General features: G+C 49.0%; 1 protein-coding gene across 1 annotated transcript in view; it reads left to right on the forward strand.

The window, feature by feature from the left end:
* The window catches only part of SLC7A5 (solute carrier family 7 member 5), a 35,417-nt gene extending 12,341 nt beyond the window's left edge, over positions 1-23,076 (forward strand). Inside the window, exons 2-10 of the mRNA XM_048959023.1 lie at positions 328-453; positions 11,176-11,281; positions 11,976-12,020; positions 13,311-13,434; positions 14,487-14,590; positions 15,143-15,239; positions 15,693-15,842; positions 16,683-16,860; positions 18,500-23,076. Of these exons, the coding sequence (XP_048814980.1) occupies positions 328-453; positions 11,176-11,281; positions 11,976-12,020; positions 13,311-13,434; positions 14,487-14,590; positions 15,143-15,239; positions 15,693-15,842; positions 16,683-16,860; positions 18,500-18,555 (986 nt within the window). The 3' untranslated portion in view covers positions 18,556-23,076. The remainder of the gene's footprint in view (positions 1-327; positions 454-11,175; positions 11,282-11,975; positions 12,021-13,310; positions 13,435-14,486; positions 14,591-15,142; positions 15,240-15,692; positions 15,843-16,682; positions 16,861-18,499) is intronic.
* The last annotated feature ends 261 nt before the right edge of the window (positions 23,077-23,337 follow it).

The raw sequence follows: 23,337 nt of genomic DNA on the forward strand, positions 1-23,337 counted from the left end.
ACTGCTGTAGAAACCCAGCACAGAATGGAGGAGCATGGAGAGCAGTGTTGGGTCTGACAAGTTGCTATTTCAGGCCCTGGGTGACGCAGCTCAAAACGTGACGTTTGGTACCCAAAATTCGGCCTATGGTTGAGGAAGATGGCAGTGCCCTGAGAACCCCAAAACCAAAGCACACAGCTGCAGCTGTGAGCTCAGTGGAGTGCATCTGTTTATAAGCTGCTCCTCGAGTTTGTTTGGACTGTAGCAAAAAGCAAATGCTGATCTGTCCTGATTTGTTCTCGGTGCTTTGCTGAGTACTGACGCGTTTGTCCCATCTGTTTCTTGCAGTGCTCCTCACAGCAGTGAACTGCTACAGTGTGAAAGCTGCTACCCGTGTTCAGGATGCCTTTGCTGCAGCCAAGCTGCTGGCGCTGGCTTTGATCATCATTCTTGGCTTCGTTCAGATTGCAAAGGGTGAGTACGTCTCCTTTTCCTTTTGAAGGTGGTGCGGAGCTGGAGCTTCAAAAAACCAAGTAGATAAAAATGGGAAGATAAGAAAAGAAGCCGAACGTTTGCTTGCTTTCTTTTTTTCTTTCTTGCTTATTTGCCTCATGCAAGTATAAAACCCCCTCAGACCTGCAGGAACGTTTGGTTTCAAACCCCTTTGATCAGCTAATGAGTACAGATGTGCTTTACTGGCTGCTTTTTTTAATTAGTTTGCTTTTATAAAAGCAACAGGCTGCCCATTGAGGCTGTGGATGCTCCGTCCATCCCTGCAGGTGTTCAAGGCCAGGTTATATGAAGTCCTGAGGTTATATGAAGCCCTGGGCAGCCTGGTCTAGCATTAAATGTGGAGGTTGGTGACGCTGCCTGTGGTGGGGGGGGGTTGGAGCTTTGTGGTCCTTGAGGTCCCTTCCAACCTGGGCCATTCTGTGAAAAGCAAAAGGAGTTTTCTCAGTGGCCTGCACAGCCCTGCTTGGTCAAAGTGGACGTATAGAAATCCCTCCCCTCTCTGCGAGGAGGATATGCATGTTGGTATTTTAATTCCTGTTTCAACTATGGGAGCCAGTGCTGTCTTTGCAGAATTTCTTGCTTTATCAGAGGTTTTCTTTTCTTCCAGTTCAGTGCCTGCACTCAACAGGAACATTGTTGAAGGCTTATCACAAAACACACCTCCCTCCTCTTCACATCTCCCTTGTTTTGCCGAACGTTTTTCTCTCTTAGAAGTAAAAATGAGCCTTTGTTGGTTCTTTCATGTTTTACAAGTAAAAGTCTTTACGATTCTGTTTGTTTGTTTGCAGATAATAATCTTAATTTGCATGCTCAGAATCCCCTGCCCTCCCCCTGAGTCTTTGCTCCTTCTGTTGAGGCTGAACCCTTCCCTGCCCCGGTTCTGTGGATGCAAATACATGTTGAGTCTGCAGGCTCCTATCTGTAAACAAGAAAAGCTTTTGGTCTCGTGTATAACGTCCCATACCCACCTGTCCCACTGGCTCTTTACCTCCTGATAACTTGTCATCTCCAGTTCTTCTCCTCTCCTTATGTTGTGCAGTTTTCTGGCTGCCAGCGATGCCTCTGACCTATGAATGGAGCCTTTTGTGCAGCTCTCTCGTGCAGAGCTGTCCTCAATGCTGCTTTCTCGTGCCCTTAGCTGACCTGGCACAGTGCACAGCCAGACAGGATCAGGGGCAGGGCTGAGCACGTGGCTTGCACCTTCTGTGCTGTCTCAGAAAGGCTGCTCTCAGCTGAAGCTGTGCTGTGTATGAAGCTATTTCCCTCTGCATGCATCTTTGGGGTGGAAGTAGTATGAAACCTATTACAGCTGCAAGTTTTTTGTAAGGTCTCAAGGTCCTCTGAGCTGTATACATGTTACCATACAGCTCCTTTCGTGTGACACTTATTTTCCCATTGCACCACGTGGCTGCTTAAAGCAGGGAGAAAACACAAGGAGAAGCAGTAGTTAGACCATAACATCTGAAGGCAAAGACCTCTTTCTGCTGTGTGTGCACAACACTCAGGATAAAGGATCAGAGTGGCAGCCTGGGGATGGAATGAGGCATTCCTTAGAGAGCCTGTATTTGTATGCAGGGACACACTGCTGCTTGTCTGAGCTATTTTACAGCATGCTGCCTGGGTTTCTGCCCATAGTCTAACATGGATTTTATTAACTTCCTAATGGAAGTTGCAAGCTCTCTGGTAAATCATTGAGAATATACCCTTCCCTTTAGTTTCTGCAGCTTTCTCAGCTTTTCTTCAATGATCAGCAGGGCTGGAGCACCTCTCCTATGAAGGAAGGCTGAGGGAGGTGGGTTTGTTCGGCTCAAAGAAGAAAAGGCTCTGGGGAGACTTCAGTGCAGCCTTCCAGTACTTGGAGAGCTGCAAGCAGGAGGAAGACTGACTTTATACACTGTCTGATAGTGATGGGACAAGGAGGGGTGGCTTTAAACTAAAAGAGGGGAGATTTAGGTCAGGTTTTAAGAAGAAATGTTCTATTCAGAGGGTGCTGTGAGGCACTGGAAGAGGTTGCCCATAAAGGTGGTGGGTGCCCCATCTTTGGAGGCATTCAAGGCTGGATGGGGTGGGATCCTGGGCAGCCTCATTGAGAGGCTGGCAGCCGTGGGATGATCTTTAGATCTTTAGGGTCCCCTCCAACCTAAGCCACTCTGTGATGGGATTCTATGAGATCACACCAGGTGACTCAACGCTTCTGTATCAAGGATACATCGACAGATTTTTCTTCTTCTTATCATCACTTGCAGCATGTTGAAAACGGGGAAGCACTGCACTGCTTTCTGTCTTCATTACGATGAGGAAAAATGAATGCCATCTGTGAGACAAGGGAAATTTTACATCAGGCTTTAGGCAAACACTTTCAGCTGTACTGCAGAGCCCAAGTGGATGTCCAGCGATTTTCAAGGATAGATTAATAGACATCTCTCAGGCCTTGTTTAATAAGGCAGACCTGCTTCGAAGCAGGGAGACAAGCTGGTGCCTTGAAGCCCTCGTGTCTGCTTGGAGAGGTTGTGCTGCACGCTGCTACTACAATGCAGAGCTGCTGGATCTTCTCCAGCAGAAATACTAGAGGGCTGGTCTTTGGAAATGCTGACACTTTGAAATGGATAACTTGCCTCTAAGAGGCCATTTAACCTCTCTGGTAGGTGGGTGATCCGAGCCCTGTAACCAGCATCCTGCTTTTATTGCTCTCTTATCCCAGCCCGAATGCTCCTTGCACAGAGGGCTCCCAGCACAGCCAGCTCAGTCCCACGCTGGTGGCTGCTGTTGGGTGAAGTGCACACTGAGCCCAAATGAGTTCTGTGCTGTTGGGTCTGGTGTTGAGATTTCAGCCATGGAAGGGCCGTGTGTTCCCATGACACTCATGGTGGTGCTGTTGGAGCCCTGCTGGTTACTTCAGTGCTTACTTTCCCATTGCTGTTTTGTGTTTACGTATCCATAAACAGAAGAGGAGCAATCCCACGTTTTCTTGCTCAAATGTGGAAACTTCTGAGGCTTCACAGAAGTGTGTCCTCCTCTGCACTGACCTCCCGCCTTCAGCTTTTGGGCTTTTCTTGTTATCCTTCCATTGAACATGCTCATTATTTCCCAAAAAGCAGCAACGTCTCAAGACAAATAAGTGTGTGGCAATATTACCACACGGAACACAGGCTTTCCTTGTGATCTTTCTGCAGACAGCTGTTTTATATCTTCTTTCATGCCAACTTCAAAAGGAGGGGAGAAATTGGTTTCCTACTTAACGCAGCCTTTCAACTTCTGGACAGTTGGCTCAGTATAATCCATCCCCTTGGGATGCACTTACTGCACCAACACACGAGTTACACTTTTAAAAGGCTTTGTGTGATTGAAGTTGTGCTGCTTTGTAAGTTCAGTGTCCCAGACTTAGTGTGTAAAACCTTATATTTGCTCCCCCAGCTGTACCACCATGCAGCCTGTCCCTCTTAGGCAGTGTAAACAACTTCCTGCATATGCAAGATCAGCATTTTTTGCCCTTCCTCTTACTAAGAACTGGGCGTTGTTGTTCTTTTTTTTAATCAGCTCTCAGGTTGTCTTCTGTCCAGTCATCTCCATTGCTTTCTGACCGTGGTGTTTGTTGGGTGAGCAGGCAGTAGGACTCAGCCGGAAGGAGCAAAGCAAATCAGGGTGTGCATCCTTAGAGACTGGCACTCCTGCTGCTTACATGTGAGGAAATCCAGCAGCTTTCTCAGTGTCAGAAGTCTCGAATCACGTCTCAGAAAGGATTTTCAACCTTTTCTCTTACTGAGGATTTGTCCCTTTCCCATCTCAATGCCTGCTTCTGATCTTAGATCTCTTGTCTGCGCTGTCTCAAGCGCCTGCTATGATGGCAGCAGTCAGCATTATGCTGCCTGGCTCCCTTTGCTGTGCTTGTTGGAAGCAGAGCTGCGCCTGCTGAAGCAGCACAGGGTGAGCTAAGGACAAAGTGGGCACGTCCAGCTCCAGACATTTCCCATGCAGAATTTTGACGAGGCTGGGAATCTTGTTTGTGTCAGCCAGCGCTGGCGCTCCCTACATCAGTATTGCCCTTTGCAGATAGGGATTTAAAGGTGGCAAATTTTAAACTCAATGCGAGAGGGCTTCTGAAAGTGCAGAAATTAAGACCCAGCCAGGTTATTTTGCTAGTTCTTTCTTTAAATTTCTTAAGCTTTCCTTCCCTCAGGTCTTTCTGGGGCCCCAGGCAACCTGGTCTGCTGTTAGATATGGAGGTTGGTGGCCCTGCGTGCAGCAGGGAGGTTGGAGCATCATGATCTTTGAGATCCCTCCCAACCCAAGCTCTATTCTATGATTCCTTTGAGATTTTCTTTTCCTCTGCCAGTAGTAATAGCAGCTGAGTACCTAAGGAAAGCCCCTTAAAGCCAAATCCACACCAAGAGCTGGGGCTGAACTCGGCAAACAGCGGAGGAGGGAGAGCAGCTCTGAGCACAGAGGACAGGGCTGCCCTAGGTTTCCTTCTGACCAGTTCTCATCACCTCTTGTGTGCAAAACCAAGAGCCAATCTGATGGATATCGAGGACATGTCTTACAAAGAGATGCTTTCTCATTTTCTGCCCCATCCCTTATGACCTGCCTTACTGATAGCTGAGTTTGGATGAAGTGATGCAGGCAGGGTGCCTGTGCTCTAGGACCCAACCTGTGCCATGGGAACCTTCTGGTGATGGAGCCTGTGGGTGTTTGAGATAAGCTTGGAGGACAAAGCCAAGCCAGATGGGTGTTCACTCAGTTGTATGGTGACTAACTCGCACTGTAGATCCATTTTGGTGATGAGACAAAGCCTATAGATAGTAAACATTCCTCCAGCTTTTAATTGTACCTGTGCAAGTTGGGGCTGAGGCTTTTATACAAAAGATTGCAAGAAGAGTGCCCTGCAGCTGCCCGTGCTGTTTCTTGTTACATTGGCAATCAGAAATTCACACTTCATTATTCAGACAAATGTTTTCCTAAGAGCAAGCTTTGAAGGAACGCCATTGTGCTTCCCTTACTCACCCTCTTGTTAACGGAGGGCACGGGGAGTGGAAGGCTGCACTGAAGGAGAGCACGAGAGAATGGGCTGGGAAGGCTGCCAGCATTCTGCACCTCTAAATCACATCAAGCACATGGCGGGGATTAATCAGGCATCTTAACGTTAGCTGGAGGGTTGTTACAACACAATTATGTTTTATGGGCCTCTCGCTCTCTCATCTTTGATTTCACCCTCAGCCAAATGGTGAACGCAGACGCTGAGGCTGGGTGGGCACGGTAGGTTGGTGCTATGCTATGCTGTTCTGCTTTGGTCATGGAATCATAGAATGACCTGGGTTGAAAAGGAGCACAATGCTCATCCAGATCCAACCCCTGCTGTGTGCAGGTCACCAACCAGCAGCCCAGGCTGCCCAGAGCCACATCCAGCCTGGCCTCCAATGCCTGCAGGGATGGGGCATCCACAGCCTCCTTGGGCAACCTGTGCCAGTGCCTCACCACCCTCTGTGTGAAGAACTTCCTCCTAATATCCAACCTAAACCTCCCCTGTCTCAATTTAAAACCATTCCCCCTTGTCCCATCACCATCCACCCTCACAAACAGCCGTTCCCCCTCCTGTTTATTCTCTCCCTTCAAGCACTGGAAGGCCACCATGAGGTCTCCCTGCAGCCTTCTCTTATCCAAGCTAAACAAGCCCAGTTCCCTCACCCTTTCCTCATAGGAGAGGTGCTCCAGCCCTCTGACCATCTTAGTGGTCTTGTTCCAAGCTGGTGGGAGCTGGGTGGATGGTGAGGCAGCTGACAGGAGAGGCTCTGTTGGCTTCTCAGTTGTCTGACTGCAGCTATCCCAGCAATGCAGATGTATTTAACTAGAGAGCAGCTAACACTTTGGCATTTGCTGTTTGCTTCTCTGCATCTCTGTCTGGGTCTCTTTGGTTGCATCAGAAGCATTCATTCGTGCCTGATGTGTATTGATGCATTCAGCAGCTCTGTGTGTGCATTGTGTTTTACATTGATCCTCTCCCACAGTTAATGACTTTGTAATTAATGGCCTGGGTGTCTGATGCTAGGGGTCTGAGAGACAGGCAGGTAATTTGTCCACCCTAAGTGCTCTTGGCTGCCTTGCTTATGAAGTTGGTTGCCTGTAGCTAGCCCCTCTTTGCCCTCTATCTGGTCAGGTGGCACATTTTTCTGTTTCACTCCCAATCACAAGTTTCTATGGATGTGGACTGAACCCTTTGTGCATATAAACAAAATAAAGCCAAGCTTATGGGAAGTGCCTGGAAACCCCCTGGGTGGTTTGTTTGGGGTTAGCACCTTGCTGTTCATCTGCTCTGACAGGGGTGGACAAGGGGCATTGAGGAAACACCTTTCCTATTGTACCCAGGATCAAAGTGACCCCATTTGTCCAGGCTCTCTGCACTGCCTCTGCTTCCTGGCTCCTGAACAAGGCACAGCATGCTCTGTGCCCACACCTGGCTGCCCCTGATGCTGCTTTTGGATCTGCTTATTTATTTTTCATCAGCAGATGTTAAGCTGGCAGACACGGAGGTTGGGAAAATCAGGAGGTGTTTGCACAGAGGGAGGAGAGTGGGGACATTTTTGATGATATCAGCAGGATGGAGAGGAGGTGGAAAAGGTAACAGAGTCTCATCTGGCCCAGTGCTCAAATGAGTATTGGAGAGGAACTGTGCAGTGTGAGTTCTGGGGCTTCCAGAAACTGCTCAGGAAGATTTCTGTCTGAAGCAAATGGATTTAAGCAAGTTCCCATGCAGATCAGGGTGCAATCGCAGAGTTTAGGAACACGTGGTGGTGGGTTAGCTTATGAACACAGCTCCAGCAAACTCCTTTGCAGGTTCTGGATGCCCTGAATGCCTCAATAGACCTCATAGTGTGCTGTGTGGGTGCAGATCTGGCAGCGCAGACCCAAAGGAGAAATAACAGCTCTTTGTGAACTGCATTTACAAAGCTTCCCTGCTCTGGGAGAGGCATTTTTCGTAAGATAGAAGGGAGCAATTGAAATAAGGAGTGTCATAACTCATCCACAGCCAGCAGTGAGAATCAGGAGTGTAACCCCTGAGCTGTGCCTTCTCCTTGGACGCTCTGCTAGTGCTAGATTTGCAATGGTGCCTTTCAGACTGTATGCAGACACCCATGAGCTGGGCCACGATGGGATGCAAGTTTGATAGCTGCGCAGGCAGAGCAGCGGTGTGAAGGTCAGTGGCTGCCATAAGGGAAGCACGAGTGGGCACGTGCTGGGTGCAGCTGTGGGGATGCTCCTGGCCTTAGCGTGCTCCTTGCTGCCTTATTTTTTGGCCTATCAGCTGCACTTGGCTCAGGAAATGTCTCAAGTGAATACATTTTTTTGTATATGCAGCACGTGCCTCTTTGTCTGTTCTCCTCACGAGGGAGACAGGGTGATACCCTCCCCCCCTTCCTTGCTGAGTTCTCTAGCTGTCTGTGTTCCTTCTCCTCGCCGTTTAGGCAAGTTAAAAATAATTATGGTTAACTGCTTTCTGCAATAGAAGATTACTGCACTATTAAAACTGGAGGGGACACAACTGGGGTGCCAATGAACGTTCTCACAGGAAGGGTCTGAACATGCAGCGCATGGACCGAAATAGGGCCCTCCTGCTGGAAGGCCCCAGGTGACCCATTGCTCACTGGCGCAATTACCAGAGTCTTGGCAGCTGGCAAGATCAGCAAATGGGGTTTCTGTCAGAGCTTGTTACCTTAATTTGGTTAATTGTAGAGCAGAGTGCGGTTGAGAAGCCAGTTCAAACCAGGTTTCAGAGCACCAGGGTGCCAGGCACGGGCAGGGCACTGCCTGCTCCCAGCAGCTGGCGGTGGGATGGAATGGATGCAGGAGCTGAGGGGATGAGCAGAGCACACCCCTGCCTGCAGCCTGGGATGGGTTTGCTCACAAAGCCCTTGCACAGCCGTTGCCATGCTTGGCAATCTCAGCTGCAAATTTGTACCCGTTGATTTGATCCCAGGCCTGCTTAGAGGCTTGAGTTGTGCACGTTTGGGCTGGAAAGGGCAAGATGGAGTGTCTGTCTGGAGCAGAAGTTCATCCCTCTGTTTTGAACAGCAGGGTGGGAAAGTGTCTGTGATAGAGGAAGGAGGTAAGAAGGACTGAGCTGCACCACCCAGCCCAGTATCCCCAGTCTCCAGCCCAGTATCCCCAGTCTCCAGCCATGGCCCAAGAGCAGTCACCTGTGGGTGAACCTAAGAACATGGAGGCTCTTCCTGGCACCTTTTTCAGCCTCCAGATCTTCTGCAGCAAATGTAGATTGATGGATTTCTCTTCCAAGAGTGAGTCCAACAGCTGCTTGAACCTCTGACTAATTGGTGATGGGGTGGCTCTGTTAGCAAAATCAGCTCTGGGTGGGTGCAGTCGGAGTTCACCTGCTGTCTTTTAAAGCTTAGCCCACCTAGAAAGACAGCTGGCATCCCTTTCTGGCAGTCTATGGTGGGTTGGTTTGTTTCACCCCAAGATGTGGTGCTGGCTGTGTCTGTGACCACACTGCTATGATGAAATGCTAAGTCATTTACTGTCTCTGGCAGGGCAGGATGGAGCTTTGAAAGGACAGCTCTGAGCTGAGATGTCATCTTCAGAGTGGGCTTGTTCAGAAGCCCAGGAATAAACCTGCCATTCCCTGCTGCTTCGTGATGCTGCATTCAGCTGTGCTCTTCTCCCCTTCTGGGCAGCTGTGCCAGCTCAGCCCTTCCCTGATGGCACCACACACAGCCTGGGGAGGCTGGGGAGACACAGAGTGAAACCTGCAGGTGTGGCAGAAGAGCAAATGTGAGAACAGAAGGTCAGCAGGTCTTTGGGAGCAGACATCCCGAGGGCTGTTTGAAATGCCCACAGAGCTCTCCTACACCATCAGCATGTGATTCCAGCAACTAATTAAAATCCCTGTTAACGAAAACTGTAGCTTATTCCCATAACAAAAGACCTGGAAAGAACTAGGCTGGTAATTATTCAGGAGGTGCTGAAAATAAACTAAGGAGAGCTGAGGCTGTGGGATGGAAGGAGCAGAATGTGATGCCATGCACACCCACCTCAGCTCCATTGTCAGAGCCAGGCCAGGGCATTAATGCTACATTAAGATGATGTGACTGAACTCATAAACCAGGAATTAAGGTTAAACTTTGCAGCATTGCATCAGTCTGCGTTTCCACATAGCTCTCCTGTTTCAGTTCCTCGTTTCATTCAGGAACAGGCAGCTGGGCCCTGCTTTGTAGCCTCCGTCAGCTTAGTTAATTGTAATTATTGTTGGCTGATGCTAGACAAGTCACAGCACTGCCTGATCTCTTTGCTTCCCTCTTTTCCTCTGCCCCCCTGCCCTGCTTTTGTACTTGTTTTTGTAATGCTGCTCCCAGCAGCAGATGTGTAGCAAAAGAGGGTGCTGAGCTCTGGGTGGGACTCAGCAGGAGGGAGAAATGGGCAATGGCTGAGATGGAAAGGATGGAGCAAGGGATGCAATGCTCCCACATGTAGGACAGCTCTGTGTCACAGCTTCACATCACTGGCATGGGTTTGGAGCAGTCTCTAGCAACATGCCACAAAGGGAAGCACCCCCAGCAGACCAGAGCCTGGCCCTTTCTCTCTGCTGGGAACGTAGTGCTGTATGTTTAAAGGTCCCTGAAGGCATCCTTGTTTTATCTGCCCTCACAAACAGAGCTATTGGTGGCACTTCCAGTGTGAAACTTCCCAGTGTAAGGGGGGAAGAAAATACTGCAAGAGTTAAAAAAAACTCCTCTTGTTGTTTGTACCCTGTTTTTTCCCCACCTGCAGGGCTGGGCACCCCGTGCTGAGAGCAGAAGAGATAAGCTGCAGGCGCTGCTGACTGCCACGTGATGCAGTGGCTTGGGTGATTAGCAAAGATCTGTGCCCTAAGAGGAATCACATGGGCTGATGGGGGCTCCCTGCATGCAGCCAGGGCTCTGTGGCTGCAGTCTGGATGCAGTTTATGGTGCTGAGCCCTGCTTGCTCCCCTTCCTTCCTCACCGAGGGCACAAAAGGGAGCATGACTTTGCCAACGGGGCAAGCACAGAGCCTCCACATCAAAAGGCAGGGAACAAAACAGCTGCAGAGTGTTGTGAAGCAAAATAAATAAACCCTTGGCTGCACTGGGGGAGTTGTGACCAAGTATACAATCGAGTCCTCTATTAATGGCTTCTTGTTTCAAAAGCCAGCTCCATAACAGGAACTTTGGATCCTTGAGCCCTAAAGGAGCTAACTTCTGATATTCAAGCCCTAAAAAAGCTAACTTCCCACAATCAAAGCCATTGCCACAACCCTCTGCTTTATCAGGTGGAACTGGAGGAAATCCTGGGGTTTTTATCGAACGAAAGCAGCCTTCAGTTGAGAGAACAATGCAACCATGTCTGTTTGCTTAGCATCTTCCAGCAGGAAGGCCCCCAGAGTGTTTTCTTCATGGGGAGATAGCTGGGAGATTACCTTGGTGATAGCACGTTGCTGTGTGAGAAAGTCTGACTGCTTGCTAATGGCCTGCTGCTCAACAGGGCAGACCTGGGCCCGATTATTTGGTGCATTACCCCAACTGAATCAAGCACTGTAAAACTGGAGGAGTCAGCGCAATCTGAGTGGGTGCAGGTGCTCTCCAACACAGCACCAGAGTGCAGCAGTGTGACCATCGGGTGTCTGGCATCAATCCTTTCCTCTTGTTTTCCTCTGTAGGTGATGTGACGAGCCTGACTCCTGAGCACTCCTTTGAAAACACAAAAGTGGGCGTGGGGAACATCGTGCTGGCCTTGTACAGTGGTCTTTTTGCCTATGGAGGATGGTAAGATGCAGCCCTCTTCCTTTTCTTAGTGTTAAATGCTCCAGTTTGTTCCACTTGTCCCTAGGCTGTGTTTGCAGGAGCATCATCCAGGATCTTCCCACTCTCTGTTGTTACCAGGGCAGTGAGGCAGATGGATGCTCTGGGTTCCCCTAGTAATGTCAGTAGTTGTTCTTCACGTGCAATTTCCAGCCACTTTACTGCAGCAGAAAGGCAGCAGATGATGGATTGTTTGAGTTCTCTCCTGAGAAGAAAGCAGGAGGGTGGAATCCCTTAGCAGACACTGACTGCATGCTAACAGATGAGTTTAGGTATGGCAAAGCGGGGAGACTGCCGTGTCCATCCATGGCAGCACCAAACTCCTGGAGGACATCACTATCAGCCCCTTTGAGCACCGAGCAGCCCAAGGAGCTGCTCAAATTGCAGTGAAAGCCATCACACTGCCCAGAGGCTGACCTTGCCACCAGCCCTGAGCCTGCAGCCAGCTCTCCTTTCCTCTTGCAGGGCAGCTGGCAGCGTGGTGCAAATTACAGCAGCCAGGGCTTGCATTTCTGCAGGTTTGCAACTAGGCATCACCCACTGCCAGTTTTACAGCAAGATCTGGATTCTATCCCACCTAAAATTCCCTTGTAGACAGATAGGGGTGAAGGGCTTTATTTACTAACCTGAGTTTATTGCTGTTCTTTTCACGTTACAGGAATTACTTGAATTTTGTTACAGAGGAGATGATAAATCCCTACAGGTGGGTGACTTCCCTGGGAGGGAAACTTCGTACCTGTCCCTGTTGTGTGTTATTATGGGTTGTTCATCAGCCCAGCAGCTTAAGTCCCTCTTTCTAGGGAAACAGGCTAATGGCATTGTTCTACCTTGGATTAAGGGAAGGGGAATTATAATCTCTGTCTGAGAAGGGCTGTTGCTTACACTGGATTCCCGTGCTGCTGATATTATCTGCGTTGTTGGAGAGTCCTATTTCCTTGGCATGGCACCCCTCTGAATTATAGGCAAGGAAGAGGCACTTACAGCTTTATTGCTTTATTGTGTAAACTCCCACAACAATGTGCAGGCATGCATTTGTCATGTGCTCTTCCTGTTCTGTCGAGAGCAACGGGCTGCTTTCTGCACTGCTCGTGCCATTCAGGGCAGTGCCAAGGGAGCTGGAGAGGTGAGGATGGGCTGCACCAAAGCAGAGCATCGCTGATAGATCCATTCTGCCTGTAGGGAAGGTGCAGCCCTCCCATCAGCACAGGCTTTGGGATCAGAGCCTGCTCCTGGCTGGCCCAGTGGAGATTAGTGCCTGCTGGGAGCTAAGATTGGTGTGCTCTTTTCTTGACTAACGCAGTTAAAGGAAGTTTTTGCAGTCTGCAGTAATTTTCTTGTCTTCTGGATGCAGCCATGGCATTTGAGTCTCGCCACCTGTGACTTTGGACCAACTATATGGGGAAATCAAGCAGGGTTTCCTCTTTCAGTTTCTGCTCACAGATGAGGTTAGGCTGCTGGGAAAGGCACATTTGTACCAACGCAACCTCAATCTTGCAGCTCCACTCAACCCATGCCTGAACTCATTTTCTCTGAGTTCAACCAGCTGCATAGAATTAGAGCTTAAAAACAGCCAACTCAACCCCTGCTCTTTCCATCCCCCACAAAAAAGCCACCAGCACAAATGCACATCCGTTGTCCAAAGAGGATGACAGTGCTGATGCTACAGCTACCAAGAGCCGTGAGGTTTTAGTTTTACTTGATTGCCGTGACGGTGACCGTGGATTACTGCCTGCCCAGACAGCCAGAGTCTCCCTCTGTAAGAAAACCCCCTTCTGCCATCATCCTTCACTCTGTCAGCACCAGGCTGTTCCCATTTTCTGAAGGAAAGCAGTGTGACTGAGATACTGTGTATGCTGGAGAGCCATGGAGGAGCAGAACGGCTCCTGCCAGCTCGAAGTGAGTGCAGGAGGGCTGCAGCGTGAGCCTTCAGCTCGCCCTGTCAGCAGCTGTCTCCTGAGCTCGAGCTGCCTTACAATTGATGTTTTCTTCCTAGAAACCTGCCTCTGGCTATCATCATCTCACTACCTGTAGTCACTTTGGTTTATGTGCTGACAAACTTGGCTTACTTCACAACCCTGTCCACGGAGCAGATGCTGACGTCCGAAGCTGTGGCAGTGGTAGGTGCATTTCTGATGTGACTCATCTGGCTTCCAGGGCTGGTTAAATTGAACTTACAATCTCTGCATACATCTCCTACTTTGTCCCTCGTTGACGGTGGCTGCATGTAAAATAAATAAATAAGCTGTTGTTTGACGGGAAATAAAGAGCAACTGTGACGGAGCAGGGAAGAATAGCATGATACCAGGGGGATTAATCACAGATGGGGGAAGGGGGGGTCAGTTAACACTGCTCTTCGTTCAGAAATAGCCCAGGTTGCTGCTGCTGGCCCCATGACTTATCATCAGTTACCGGAACGTGATATTTATGGGAAAAGGTCACTCAGACAATAGTGGACTGAACTGTTCTCTCTCTCTGTATCTTCCTTGTTACAATTAAGAAAGCAAAAAGAATACCTCCATTAATTAAAATGTCACGGAGGTCAGAAATCTGATTGCTTCAGAAATGAGTGGTGTGGCATGACTTTGCAAAACTGTGTGTGACCAGGATTGTTTGGTGCTTTAGGGGGAATCTCCTGACCCAGGATGGTCTGCGTGGGCCATCAAGTGACAGCTCCATCCTTTGGTCAGCACAGAGCTCCAGCCTGCAAGCCACCATGTGGCAGCAGGGTTGAAACTAGGTGATCATTATGGTCCTTTTCAACCCAGGCCATTCTATGATCCTGTGACTATATGAAACAGCAGCCTGCATTGCATTACTCTAATTGTGTTCCTTTGCATGTCTGTCAAAGTCGACATGACTTGATGGCTTGGGACTGCAGTGTGAGTGAGTTTGTAATTCAAAGCTACGACTCCATGTCACTGTGTTTGTAAGGGGCTGTGTTTCAGTGTCCTCACTCAGCTCCATGCCTGCAATTAGCAACATCTGAATGGCTGAACCTACTTCCATTTGGCTGCGAGCTTTTGGGTAACCGTTCCAATCAATCTGGCCTCTCAGTTCTCAGGGAAAGAGTTAGCTGCTCAGGTTACTGCAAACGTTACAGCTTTGTAGGCAGCCATGAGTTCTCTTGGGCATTTGGGTGTGATGTACTGTTCTTGTTGACCCCATTTAGGACTTTGGGAATTATCACCTTGGTGTCATGTCCTGGATCATACCTGTCTTTGTGGGCTTATCGTGCTTTGGATCCGTTAATGGATCCCTCTTCACCTCTTCCCGGTACGTTTCTTGCTGAGTTTTGGGCTTTGTTTCTTGCTTTATTTACAAGCAGTGCTCGATGCCTGTGGGTTTGGAACAGTTGTCCTCCCCAGAGCAGCTGTGGGTGGACACAAAATCTGAAGGGTCTGGAGGCCATGTGGGGAATGATAGAAACAAAAATAAAACCATATCTGATTTAAAAAGAGAGCCTGCAGTCATCCGAGTCTTCTGTTCCTCAAGCAAAGTCCTGTTGAAGTTAATTAAAACATAAACAAACAGAGGCTTGGAGCTCATTGGCATTGCCTGAGAAAGTGGGTGTAATGAAAACCAGAAACTTACGAAACTTCAAGGCTGAGAACTCCTCCAGAGCGAGGAGAAAGGATGGGGGCAGGACACGGGCTGAGGGGGCTCAGGTCTGATGCATCTCCCCCAGGTTATCTTAGGAAAGTCACTTAACTGTTTGCTCTGGAAAGAAGGACATAAATACATCTTTCTGGGCCCTCCCTACCCAGAAGACAAACCCCAGCCCAGAGCTGAAGGTTGTGGTGCTGATAGCTGCTCTGTGTCCCTCAGGCTGTTCTTCGTTGGATCCCGAGAAGGACACCTACCTTCCATTCTCTCCATGATTCACCCGAGGCTTCTCACTCCTGTACCATCCCTCGTCTTTACGGTGAGCCCTGGGGTGTGATGGGGAGCGTCAGGCTGGTATTGAGAAAAGGGTCGGGGATGGGATCCCAATGAATCATTTGGAGAAGGACTCCGAGTGCAGCCGTTTCTGCTTGCTGCTATGAGAGGGGATAGGTCCTTCTTCTCTTCATATCTTATATTCAGTGGTTTAGCATTAAACGTGGAGGTTGGTGGCCCTGCATGTGGCAGGGAGTTGGAGATTCATGATCCTTGAGGTCCCTTCCAACCCTGGCCATTCTGTGATTCTGCACGATTCTGTGATTCCACTTCTGTTTAGTAATCATTCCAAGCACCATTTGAAAATAGCTTAAATGAGTAAAAAAAATGATCAACCTGATTCTCTTCTTGGCAGACAACTCTCGCGTTCGTTGCTTTCATACATGAGGTTTTGCCTACCTTTCCCTTTGCTAACGGCTTTATTTCTTTCTGGATGCAGTGTGTCATGACCCTGCTCTACGCCTTCTCCAATGACATTTTCTCAGTCATCAACTTCTTCAGCTTCTTCAACTGGCTGTGTGTGGCCTTGGCCATCATAGGCATGATGTGGCTGCGTTACAAGAAGCCTGAGCTGGAAAGGCCCATCAAGGTATGAGCAGTGCAGGAACTGTTTCAGGTCTTCCCAGTGCTGGGCTTTTTCATTTGTGCTCAGAGAAAACATAGGGAATAGCTCCTTCAAACCTGCCAGAGGCTTCACCTGCTTTTCCTGTACGGAAAAGGGAGTGGAATTGGAAATGTATTGCCACCAGGAGAAAAGCTATGGAAGCATGAGCTGTGTAGTTAACGCTCATGTCCCAGATACATCAAAATCTGCCAAAAGAGTGCACAGAGCAAGGGAGCAAGGGAGAAAACCCTTTGTCCACTGGGTGCACTCGCTATTCAGGAGGTGAGGAGCTGTTGTGACTGTGAGAGCCTGGGGATGAAGGATGCTCTGGGTGGCAGAGATGTGGGGTGGCCCAGCACAGAGCTCTCAGTGATCAACATGCTCCCCAGGCTGTGGCTCTCAGTGAAACGCTCTGTACCATCGTGGAATTCACTTAAAATGATTTAATAAAGTAGACAAACCCACGCCTGCAGAGATGAGAACTCTGTTCTATTTGTCCTTGGCCAGCTTGGCAGCGCAGCATCCCGGCTGGGAGGAGGCCAAGACCATGTCAGCCACAAGCATGTCTGCCTTCCTTATGGGCATGTTTCTCACTCATCCCCCAGAGCACACTCAGGTCTCTGCCAGGCAACAGGGGGCCAGAGAGAAACAAACTCTCAGACCTGTACTGACGCCTTCCCAGAGTAACTCTTTCTATGGCTTGTGCTGCGTCTGCTGCTGCATTTGATGCTGTCAGTTCAGATGTTTTTTACAAGGAATCATTCAAGAATGGTTTTCCCTCTTCCCCTGCTATAAGTTCTTACCCCTTCTTTGGTCTGTGTTTAGGTGAACATCTGCCTGCCCATTTTCTTCATCCTGGCTTGCTTGTTTCTCATTGCTGTTTCCTTCTGGATGACACCAAAGGAATGCGGGATCGGCTTTGCCATCATCTTCAGCGGGATTCCTTTTTATTTGTTTGGGGTCTGGTGGCAAAACAAGCCCAAGTGGATTCTCCAGGGCATCTGTAAGTACTGCCAGGGCAGAGCAGGGGTGCAGCAGTGCCTCTGGTGAGCATGCTGCAGCTAGCAGCGCTGGCTCTTGTTTGTGCAGTGAGGACTCCCAAAGCTTTGGCTCTGATCGATGCTTTTAGTGCCAACAAGTTTTAGCGTGACGATTACCTTATCTATCAAGCACCTAAAGTGCACCTTGCCTTGTGATAATTGCAAAATTTGGGCCAATTATCTGCGGTGGAGCGTAACTCAATGAGCACGTTACTGCATTCTGCCCCTTGTAAGAGCACAGGGTCAAGCCTTTGCCAGCAGAGAATACCTCTGGAGTGGTGTTGGGAGGGAAAAGTAATAACAGCTCAGCAGTCTGAGCACAGTTGGCCTAAATTTGACTGCTGTCAGATCAGAGTTGGTCCCACTTCATCGCTCAGCCAGCGCTAGCATCTATTCCAGTCAGAGCTCCCTTTGACATCCAAATGTGACAGCAGAGCAAGGGGAGGAGAAAACCCTTTGCCCACTGGATGTTTTCTCTTACGAGGCTTATTTTTAAGGCATCTTTGGGTAAGGTTTTCCAACAGGGTGTATTTTGAAGGGCTGGAAAGGCTGTGCTTGGCACAAGCAACTGCTGTCTGAACAACTGCATCAAGAAAGTCAGTCCGTGTTGCCCGAGCACTGAGGTCTCCCATCTGTCTCCCAGCCCTCGTGCAGCAGGCTGACCCAGAAAAGCAGACGTGTAGAAATGCCCAGCCTCAGCTGGGTGCTTTTTATGAAGAAGAAAAAGATGTTTAACGGTGCTCAGCACTCATAATTCTTTATTTTTAGCTTTTTTTCCCTCACTTTTTTTATTATTCTGAGTATTAGGCTCAGTTCCTGGAAGAGCCGTTATTGCTGTGCCCAGGTGGTAAATTACTGTATTAATTAATTTCCCCTCACCAACAGCTTTTAAGGATAAGACAGAAAATCTCTAGGAACACACAGTGATAATCCTGCAAATGCCCCATTAGAAACTTAGTGAACTTTAAACGTGTGTATATGAATACACATTGTGAATAATTTGATCACCTCCAACGAATCTGAGTTTGACTCTGCTTGCGTGCTTTTATAGAACTGCTGCTGGTTTTCCTTGGCAAGACTGCTTTGTGGGCATCCAAACAGGGAAGCAGCAGAAAGGTGTGCTTGGATAACAGCCACCATCATGAATGCTGGGAAAATAATGAGGTTTAAAGAAGGTGCACGCATGTACTGCTAAGGTTTTCCAAATTGGAAGGAAGCGCTTTGGCCTGTGCCCCTTCCTGCTATTGTGCTTGACTCTGTTTGGACTGCTTACAGCTCTGGCATTCAAATGCAGTTACTGTGTCATCATGCAAGTAGAAACTGGTGCTGAGTGGTTCCAGGGCAGTGCAGCATCCATCTGCAGGAGCAAAGCTCCCACTCTTACGTGCTCGAGTTCTAGGCAGGAGTGGAGAGCAGCCTGTGGTTTGTTTGCTCTCAGCTTTACACTGTTCTTGGACTAACCCTGCTCAGAACGGCAGTGGGTTGGCTAGGAGCATGCTGTGCTTCTTCTGAGACAAAGAGTCATGAAATGAGACCAAGATAAATATGCCAGGCCCTCTGTATGCAATCTCTTTGACCCGTACTTTGCTTTTTCTCCCGTAGTCCACGCAACAGCCATGTGCCAGAAACTGATGGAGGTGGTTCCGCAAGAATCGTAAGCAGGAAAAGCAGAGACGTTCAGCCTGAGGAAACGCACAATATTGTTTTAAGACGACACAAGGAGAAAAAACACTTCTGACCCTTCATCAACAAAACCTAAGCACTGGAGCACCCTGTCAGAACTTCATGTCTGACACGGTGCCGCCTGCTCTGCCTTGCCTCCTCCAGCCCTCCTGCTGCCGCCTGAGAAGTTCTCGGTACCAACGTGGGCCAGGAAGAGGAATTCCTGCTGGCGACTTCTTGTGCATCCAGTCAGCCTCTGTGCGTGTGAGACTGAGGGCCGTACCTCAGTTCTGTGTGGGTTTAGTAAGACGAGCGATGAGCCTAACCAACCTGCCCTGCCTGGTCAGGGGGTGGATGAGGAGGAAGGGTTGTCTGAGGGCTTGGGTTGGTGCTGGCTCTCACGCACGTGCAAGCTCACGTCTAAATCTGTGCTACTGGTGCTTTGTGTTCTGTGCAGGGAGTGCCACTGGTGGTGATGGATAGAGGTGAGACAAGGCAGAGCAGAACTAGTGTCAGAGAAATGAGAATGAGGACTTGGCTGTCTGGTCCCCGGCTGTTGTGTGGTTGTAGCTCTCAGCTCCAAACCGTCTCCTGCTGTTGAGCCAGATTGCTGGGATGCCCTTCTCAAAAATGCCCACCTTGAGCCCCGTTGTGATAGCGCTGGGATGGAGCAGGCCCTGTTGCTCCCAGTGAGCTCAGGGAACTGCAGGAGGTCGGTTCCTTGGCTTGCTCACCCTTGTTTTCATGTAGATGTCATCCAATGTGGGGTGAGCCCTGCTTTGCCCTGTCCTTGCCCTCGGGGTGATCAGTGCATGCCCCTAAGCCAACTACAAAGATAAAATATGGGTGGGATTCTCCTGGTTTGTTCCCTGGGTTCTGCATGGGGACCAACTGGGTCTGGGGAGTAGGAGAGGGCACAGACCCCAAATGGCTGGGGCCTGCTTTAATCCTGGTCTGCTGTTTTGCTCAAGGAAGCCAGGACTGGAGGCTTCTTGAAGAAGTGGCTCATATTGCCTCTGCACTCCAGGTGATAGTCAATTAGAAATCAAATGCATCTTTTCCCCACCAGTAAGCTGCACTTGTCTCTGTTACAATCTTCTTTGTGCTTGTGCTTCAGAAAATGGTTGTTGATTCTTTTTTTCTCTACCATACTTTTGTAAAGTAAGCTGTTTGGAAGCTGGTATCCTCCAAGAGCAATTGCTATCTACTGGATTCTCTCCTCTTAGCATAGAGTCATTTTGGAGAAGAGGCATTAAGGACACCAATGGTACTACTAGCTCATGCTTTGTCCTTTTAAGAAGCTCTTCAGCAAAAAAAGCATTTAAGCTTCTGTCCCAGCGTGTGTGGCAGTGACCACAGCTATGTCCCACATGTGTCTACGTGCAGCTCCTTGCTACTGCTTTGCCAGGCGTGCATCTTTGCTTTAAGGCAGGAGTAGGTGAGACAATCATCACGCTGAAACCTTTGTGGCCACATGCTTATTCCTTGGCAATACAGTGCAGAGATACCCAGCCCAGCTCTGCTATGCTTCACATGTGTCAACACAGAGCTCTGCTCGAGCTGAGTTAACCTATGGAGAATTGCAGCTGGTTGGGGTATGTCTGCAGTGCAGAAGTACCCAAAGTTCTGGCCAGTGCATGGCTGTTCAGGGACCTACGTGCAATGAACTGGAGCATCTCAGAGCCAGCACCCATGGAGAGACATTTGCATAGATAAGGTCATGAGCTATACAAATCCTGAACTCAGTTTCCCCTCTTTGCAAGGAGTCCTCTTCCAGCTGAAGGCTGATGTTTTTGCAGGGTAGCGATGGGAGGTCGCTCCTTATGGCCTGCTTCAAGGGGAAAAACCTGTCTCTCCCCTTCCCCTTTGGTCTTGGCAGGTTTTGGCTGCAGCGGTCTCAGGACTGGTTTCCTGCAGGGCCTGGATTGAACTTAGGGACTCTCAGTGCTAATAATATAAACCAGCAGAATTAAGTCAAGTACTGATTTACAGCAGATTTAACTTGCATCACAAGACCAATCCACAGAGAGCTCAGAAATGGGTCCAAGTCTCCCAGACGTGTGGGGATTGCTTGGTTTGGGCATATCTCTTAATGAGTTTCATCAGTGATGAAGACCATCAACAGACGATATCCTCTTGGTGACCCTTTCACACTGGTTTTACAGAGGAGATGTCACACTGAGATTTATTTTTTTATTAACTGATCTTAATTAAAACCTTAACTCGCTCGCTTGCTTTTTAAGAACGTTGATTATTTTCTACTTGCTGCTAAGGATCTTTCTGTTGTGCTACTAAACCTGCTGCCTCTGGCGTTGACATTGCACATTGTGCGGTGACCTTGTTTCCACAGCAATAGAGGTATAGGGAGAAACCCAACCAGGCACCAGCACAAATTCACACAACTTTTGTATTGGACCAGCTCACATCTCAGCCCTCCCAAAGCCTGATTTCTTATATCCCTGGTTCATAGAGGCTGCTCATTCCCCACTGCTAGAGCTTGGTGGCATGGCTGGTAGAGAAGGCTTTTACACTAGAGATCTGGGAGGTGATAAATAAAGAGATAAGACCAAATTTCGTTTCAACAAGAAAATGTGACTAAAGCCATTTCTCCAAGGGGTGAAAGCTGTAAGTGGCCGTGGCTCTGTAGTCGTGTCCCTGTGAGCTGTACTGTGCAGTGACTGTTGTACAAAGCTGAGCCCTGAGCCTTGCTGCTCTTCATGAAGCTTGGCTGTGAGTCTTTGGAGTCCCAGCACTGTGGGTGTTATGGAACAACATCCCATGGGATTCAGAGGAGGCCACAGCCCATGGCTTTGCTTCAGGTTCCTCTTCCTGAGCACGAACCTGCTCTGGTAAACAAACCATTGTGTTCCAGCAGTCCCATCTGTGCACAGCTGAGTTCAAAGGGGCTCCAGTGCTTGCACAAACTTTCAAGACCCGTTGGGTGGAAGCTGGTGCAGAATGGCTTTGTTCTGTGTGCTGAGCACCATGGGAAGAGCTGTGCGGTGCTGCTGGCCCTGCAGGAAGGTTTCCTCTGTCTGCTGCTGCCTGTGCCTTTAGCCATGGCCACAGTGCTCTCAGGCTTTAATAACAATCCAAAAGGAAGCAAACAACTGTGTGCTGTCCTTACACAACACACTGGCTGTCTGGGTGGGACAGCAGCTTGTGCACAGCCTGGTTCCCAAAGACATCCAAAGGGAAGGCACAGAACGGCCAGACCCTGCTGGGATTTTGCCTTTGGAAGCTGCTGAAGCCACACTGCAGCTGGGGAAGGGCAGCCTGAGAGCTGTGCTGGGAGTCAGCACCTCCCCAGAGCCCTGCATTACAGTCCCATGTCTATCCATGGTGTGGATGGGAGGTGGTCCTGTGATGGAGCTGCCACAGGGCTGTCCTTTGCTGCTTGCTTCAGAAGCAGCCGCAGCCTCATGGCTGGCTTTGCCCATGAGTGGGAAGTTTCTTCCCAGTTTACACAATCCAAACTGGAACTGGCAACGGGGTGGGGGCTGCACGCTGCTCAGGGTCTGCCGTAGCCCCTGGCATGGCACAGCCCTCCTCCCAGCCGTGGCGGTTGGTGATGTCCCTTGGGTTAGGTCATCCCTAAGGAATCCATGTCCAGAGGATTTTTCTTTGCTTTGAGCTCCTTGCGTTACAAGGGGTGATGCTTCCCCCAGCTGCTGAGCGTCAACGAGAAAAGGAAGAAAAAAAATAAATAAATATTTTTTAAAAATACTGAATTAATTCTGAAGTAGCCTAAAAGAGACTTTATATCTGCATCGTAACTATTTCCATCGGTGACACCCGTCTCAGTGCAGGCTTCTGGCTGCCACGTGCCATGCGGTCCTGCACAGGGATGGCTTTCACACCCCAAGAGATGTCCCCATTTGTTCAGGGGACAGAGTGGGGCCCGTGTCCCCCCCCAGAGCCCTGCAGAGAGGGACTGTGGTGGGACGTGGACCCGGTGCTGACCCGTGGAACAATGGCGAGAGTCACTGCTGGAGAATGAGCTGCCTTTTCCGAGCAACCTGTCTTCTGAAGTTCATATTTTTGTCCTTTATTTTTAAGCAGGAAAGAGTTATCTCGACCTCCAGAAAATCTACACACCTGTTTTACCTTTTTTGTTGCATTTGGTTGCTTTGCAAAAGAAAAGAAAAGAAAAAAATTACTAATTTAAATGTTGCTGTAGATGACGTTCTATTTATTTTTAAGGGGTAAATATCTTTTAAGTCTTAATACTTCTACAGTCGATGCTATTTACAGTGTCTGTGTCCCATTGGCACAGCAGTTCAGTGGCTGGCTGAGCTGCTCCGCCAATGGGAACGCCATCAAACTGCCTTGTAAAACAAAATGTCTCCCACCATGTATTTTTTCTAGTATTTCTTGATTCTTTTATGTCGGTGGTTAACAAACCTGTTCCGTGTTCGGGTTGTTTTATGTTTTGGGTTGTCTGTTGGTTTTTTTTTTGTTTGTTTGTTTTGTCGGTTGTTTTTTAACAAAGAAAGCTGAATTACAACTCTCCCGTTGCTGGTCTTTGCCTCCAACTCTTTTCCTTTCGCATAAGGTTCTGTTGTTGGTCCTGAGGTCCCTCTGCCCTTCCTGCTCTCACGTGCACATCCCTGTGTCTGGTTGGGCCTAACGCAGATGAAGGTGATGGGGAATGGGTGATGGGAGGCACACAGAAAGGTGGAGGTGTGAGCAGTGCCACTGTGGGCACCAACTATAGAATCATAGAATCACCAAGGTTGGAAAAGACCTAAAAGCTCATCCAGTCCAACTGTTCATCT

Source organism: Lagopus muta, chromosome 12 (genome assembly GCF_023343835.1).
Source record: "Lagopus muta isolate bLagMut1 chromosome 12, bLagMut1 primary, whole genome shotgun sequence".
Lineage (NCBI taxonomy): Eukaryota > Metazoa > Chordata > Aves > Galliformes > Phasianidae > Lagopus > Lagopus muta.